Source organism: Corapipo altera, unplaced genomic scaffold (genome assembly GCF_003945725.1).
Source record: "Corapipo altera isolate COAL_440 unplaced genomic scaffold, ASM394572v1 0, whole genome shotgun sequence".
Classification (NCBI taxonomy): Eukaryota; Metazoa; Chordata; class Aves; order Passeriformes; family Pipridae; genus Corapipo; species Corapipo altera.
The window spans coordinates 18,222,990-18,227,515 of NW_020884872.1; the positions used below are offsets into that span (position 1 = coordinate 18,222,990).

Consider the following 4,526-nt stretch of genomic DNA (forward strand, 5'->3'; position numbering starts at 1 on the left):
CCTGCACAGTGTGAGAGATTGAAACTCATATGTGCCTTTCTGTTTCTGATGACCCTTCTTCATAACCAGGTTTTGGGCTGTATTTTCTTTTTCCTAGTCAATTTGTGGCAAATGAAAGTTTCTAGACTGGCAGCTGAAGAGATCGATCTCCACAGTCAATGACCAGCGCAGACACAGTCCTGAGTATTACGATTGATCCACGTGAGCCTCCATGTTTCATGCCACGAATTGCATTGCTGTGAAGTGGGTGTCAGATGTGACCTCCTCTATAATGCCTATGCAAAGCATGGCAAAGACCTGCCACAATTTTCTTTAAATGTATGCAAAGAGCTGAGCAAGGAGCAAAGCATCTATTGGATGATAGAGTCCAATAATTCCTGAATTTGACCTGGAAGGTTTAATTTCCAGTTGATTTCATATTATATTCAGTCCTTGATGCCAGAAGCAGAGCTTCTATAACAGAAGTAGTAGCTTACTGCCCTGTGTCCTGTGAAACAGATCTGAGTCTCACCACCTCACACTGCAGATTGTGGTACCGTTTGGCCAGCACTGATCAGTTTGGACTTGCAGTTCTTAAGTCAGAGGCATCATATCTCATTACATTAGTTTTGCTGAACTATGCTGTATTACAGCATGCACTTGCATTGACTTATTCAGAGCTGTGCATACCTCATGCTTTGCCTCCCTCAGAAATATGTTGATATTTTTCCCATGGATAAACTCACGGTAAGCAGGTGCTCACTTCTACTCATTTGCGCACGTGCAGTTCAGACTGTGTGCTTCTGAACCTAGTCATGTTACATCCCATGTTAGCTGATTAAGATCAGTAGCTGGGACTTGATTAATTGACTTTGCAGAAGCTCAGCTGTAAGTTTCCTGTGTCTTTCCCATTATACATGGGGAATAAAATGAAACCTTAAAAAAGTGCAAGAAATGGTTCATTTCATTCCTGAACTCATCACCTTAAATTACTGCAGAGGTCCTTACGCCGCCAGGACTTCCCAAATCTTCCCACGGACTGCATCAAAAAATCTCAGGTGTGAACCAAGATTCTCATCAAAGACACAATTCATCCAGTTTTCCACTGGCAGGAGGCTGGGGACTGTACCTGCAAGCATGTGGCATCCCCCCCAGCTTCCACCTTCTCCAGAAGCACGAACTCCACCAAACCTTGAAAGAGAGGATCTCCACTGTTCTCAGTGGTGTAAAACCAGGGAGTTTGTTGCTGCAGTCAGATGCTGTTAGGGAGCAGGATGAAACCCCAAATCTACATGACCCTGCCAAGTCAGCAGCCTCAGCAAAACCCAAGCTTCCCTGGAGGGACTAATTTTGCTTTATAGGAACTGGCTGAAATTAATGCAGCCTGAAGTCCTTAAGATAAAACTAAGGCACTGCAGAAGCATGCTCACCACCCTCCTACAGGTTATCTGACAGCATTTTTTTCCCCCAACTGTTCATTAGTCACTTCACTGATGAAATTCATGACTACTAAAGTCAACTCCTACTGATCTCCCTGGATAATAGGTTTTAAGCACTGTCATTTAAGGAAAAAATAACCAAAAACTGTCCCAGAACTGAAAGAATTGCCATAAATCAGCAATGTGGTGTGACAATGTGAATACCAGATTTATTATTATCTTTAAGTTACCACAATGCTTTTGTCCCCAAATGGTTAAGTTTTGAATTATTAAAAAAAATGTACCTTTTTATTGATACTAGTTCTTAGGATCAACTGGATGTTAAAAGATTAAAAAGTGTTGTTTAAAACATTAGTAACATTGTAGCAAAACTATTTTTTATTTGCATGGGACACCACCCACTAAAATAGCTTTAAGAAACTAAAAAGCTTATTTTCAACCTTAAACTTAAAATTCAAGTTACATCATCCTTTAAATAATGTATCAAAATAACAAGCCTTAATTATTAAACAAACTAATTATGGTTTTATACAACCGAGGCTGAATTTCTGCAGCAGTAAAGAATGGTTCTCAATAAAAGAGCTATACCATGGGTGGGGCAAAGCAATAAACATAGCTGGTTTTAGCCTTTATCAATCTCTACATTAAAGAAATATTTAAAGTGATATACTCACATGGTAACAAATTCTAAGATATGCAATTTTTAACTGAAATCTGTCTAAAAACTAGCTTCAAAGATCACAAATTTATCTATTGGTGAGCAAAAATATTGAAAAAACCGAGAATGATGACTGAGGTTTGAGGCATCTCCAAACGTTTTATAGTATCCCGTGTCTCAGTACCAGCTTTTATGCTTCATATCCATTGATACAGTTCTCCAAAGAGAGGACATAAATACCATCCAGGTTTTAAAACATTTTATTTGCATATTAAAAAAATTGTGCATTCCAATAATTAAAATCATTTGAACAAAAAAAAAAAAAAATGGCACTCGATTAACTGCATTTTACAGATCGCAGGACCTTGGTACAGCTTTGCATTTATTCGTGTTACTCTAGTTTACTGTAGTCCCACCCAAGTTCTTCTTTCATCAACATGCAAGCTCTTTCATGCCACCAGGACCAAAGCCAGACAGGCAGAGGGAAAGGCAGCGCCTTCATTCAGTGTCAGTAGTTCTCTCTATTCTTTTGATGTGAAAGGGGCAGTACAGTCATTTTAAACTTTATCCAACCTCTTTGCATCTTACAAAGTTAAACAGCTAAAAGAAGTAAAATAAGAAGGCAATGCTTGTGGAATGTACAGTGCATAATTTGGAAGGGCAGATTTCATTACGATTCACCCGCTTGCTTCTCCTGTTCAATTGCTAAAAAGGGGGAAAAACAGAAAAGGAGAGAAAACAAAATGAAGATCGGGAACCTCAAATGCATTCACATGACAATTGCTATAAATTGCTATAATATAGGTATATTTTTAGCTACAGATCGAAATAGGACGTAAATAATTGTAAATTAAGCACTGCTAGGCGGTGGGTTCAGGTTTTCGCTGTCTGGCACAGTCACAGCTGTGTATCCTCCCTCCAACCCGCACCCGCCGCACCCCCGGCTCCCCGCCTGCCGCCCCTCTTTGTCTCCTCCCGCCTTCCTCCCTTCATCCCTCCCTGCCCGTCTCCCTCCCTCCCTGCCTGCCCGCACTCACTTTCTTTTGAAGGCAGCGGGTTTTTCTCTTGCGTCTCTGTCTTCTTCAATTTGGACTTGTCAAATTTCTCGATCTCAGCCATGTCTGGTTTGTCGGACATGTTGGCAGGTGACTCTGTGCACGAAGGGGAACAACCCGTTAACCCCAGCGAGGGCTCCCCGCTCCCCAAGGCGCCCCTGCGGGGCCGCGCCCGCCGCACCCAACGCGGGGACCCGCGGGACCCGCACGCTCAAGTACGCCGAAAATAAAACGCTTCACCGCCGACATACTTAAAAATAATAGTAATTTTAAAAAGTGTCCGTTTAATCCAGCATCCAAGGCGGTGCAGCCCGCCGCCAGCCGCCGCCGGGAGCAGCTCCCAGTATCTGCGCTCTGCGGAGTACAATAGAGGGGACGCGCCCGGCGCTGACCGCGTTTTTAACTCGTTCGGGGAAAAATAATTAAAAAATAAAGCCCTGGGATGGCAGCAAAACCGGCTTGCGCCTCGCATGCCACCGCCCTGCGCGCCTTCAGACAATACCCCCACGCGGACAATGGCCCCCCTCCCTCCCACCCCCCCGGACAACAGTCCCCGCGCCCTGCCCTGCCCTGCCCGCGGTCTCCCCGCGGCGGGGATGCCGGGCAGGAGCCTGCGCTGCCCGCGCTGAGGGACCCGGGGGAGGGGGGATAGTTGGAGGGGGTGCGGCGGGACCCACCGGTGTCGCCGCGCGGTGATGCTCAGCCCCGCCGCTCGCTGCTGCCGCCGATCCGTACGCCAGTATAAAGAGAACTCGCTGGCGGGGCGGTTTTATCCCCGCGCCTATGCAAATGACGGTGATGTCACCCGCTACCCATTTTGCCGCTTTCCGCCTCTCTCTCTCTCTCTCGCTCTCTCTTCTTTTTTTCCCCTTGCTTCCTTCCCCTCCTTTCAGCGCCCAGCCCTCCTCCTCTCCGCGCACACGCGTACACGCACACAAAGCCACACACACACACACGGATGCACAGCCACAGCTTACAGCTCGGCTTATAGCCGAGCATCGCCCCGGTCTCCTCGGTCCCTGCCCCGGCCGACGGGGAGGCACCCCCAGGGAGGGTCGGGGTGTGGGGGGGTGGCCGCTGTCCCTCGCTGCCCAGCCCCCGCCCCGGCCTTGGTGGGCGTCCGGGGCCGAGACTGGGACGGAAGCAGGGGGGCCGGGGCCGAGGCAGGGGCAGGGGCATCCGCCGGCCGCCTCCCGCAGTGGCGGAAGGCTGTGCTTGGCTGGAGCTGTGCGGTGGTTGTGCTCCAGCTCCCTGCGACTCGCTCTCCTGGTTGAGCAATATCATATCGCTGATAACCTTACTAAAAATTCGTCATTTAGAAGGAAAAGCCGAAACTCGCTTCCCTTCAGCTCCGGCAGCTACCTCTGGTGCGCCCCACAGCCCCGTCCCCATTGC

General features: G+C 47.7%; 1 protein-coding gene across 1 annotated transcript; it reads right to left on the minus strand.

Moving 5' to 3' along the window:
• Nucleotides 1-2,320: 2,320 nt before the first annotated feature.
• Nucleotides 2,321-4,002, minus strand: TMSB4X (thymosin beta 4 X-linked). The gene is made up of 3 exons (XM_027638846.1): nt 3,809-4,002; nt 3,114-3,227; nt 2,321-2,781 (listed from the first exon to the last, which is right to left on the minus strand). The coding sequence occupies exons 2-3, from the start codon at nt 3,211-3,213 to the stop codon at nt 2,747-2,749; spliced, it is 135 nt and encodes a 44-aa protein (XP_027494647.1). The 5' UTR covers nt 3,214-3,227; nt 3,809-4,002; the 3' UTR covers nt 2,321-2,746.
• Nucleotides 4,003-4,526: the final 524 nt, after the last annotated feature.

Bases quoted from the DNA above. Each gene is read 5' to 3' on its own strand.
- TMSB4X (XM_027638846.1), bottom strand. From the start codon at position 3,213: ATGTCCGACAAACCAGACATGGCTGAGATCGAGAAATTTGACAAGTCC. The intron at 2,782-3,113 runs GTGAGTGCGGGC...CCCCCTTTTTAG, and splicing joins CCCGCTGCCTTCAAAAGAAA to CAATTGAACAGGAGAAGCAA.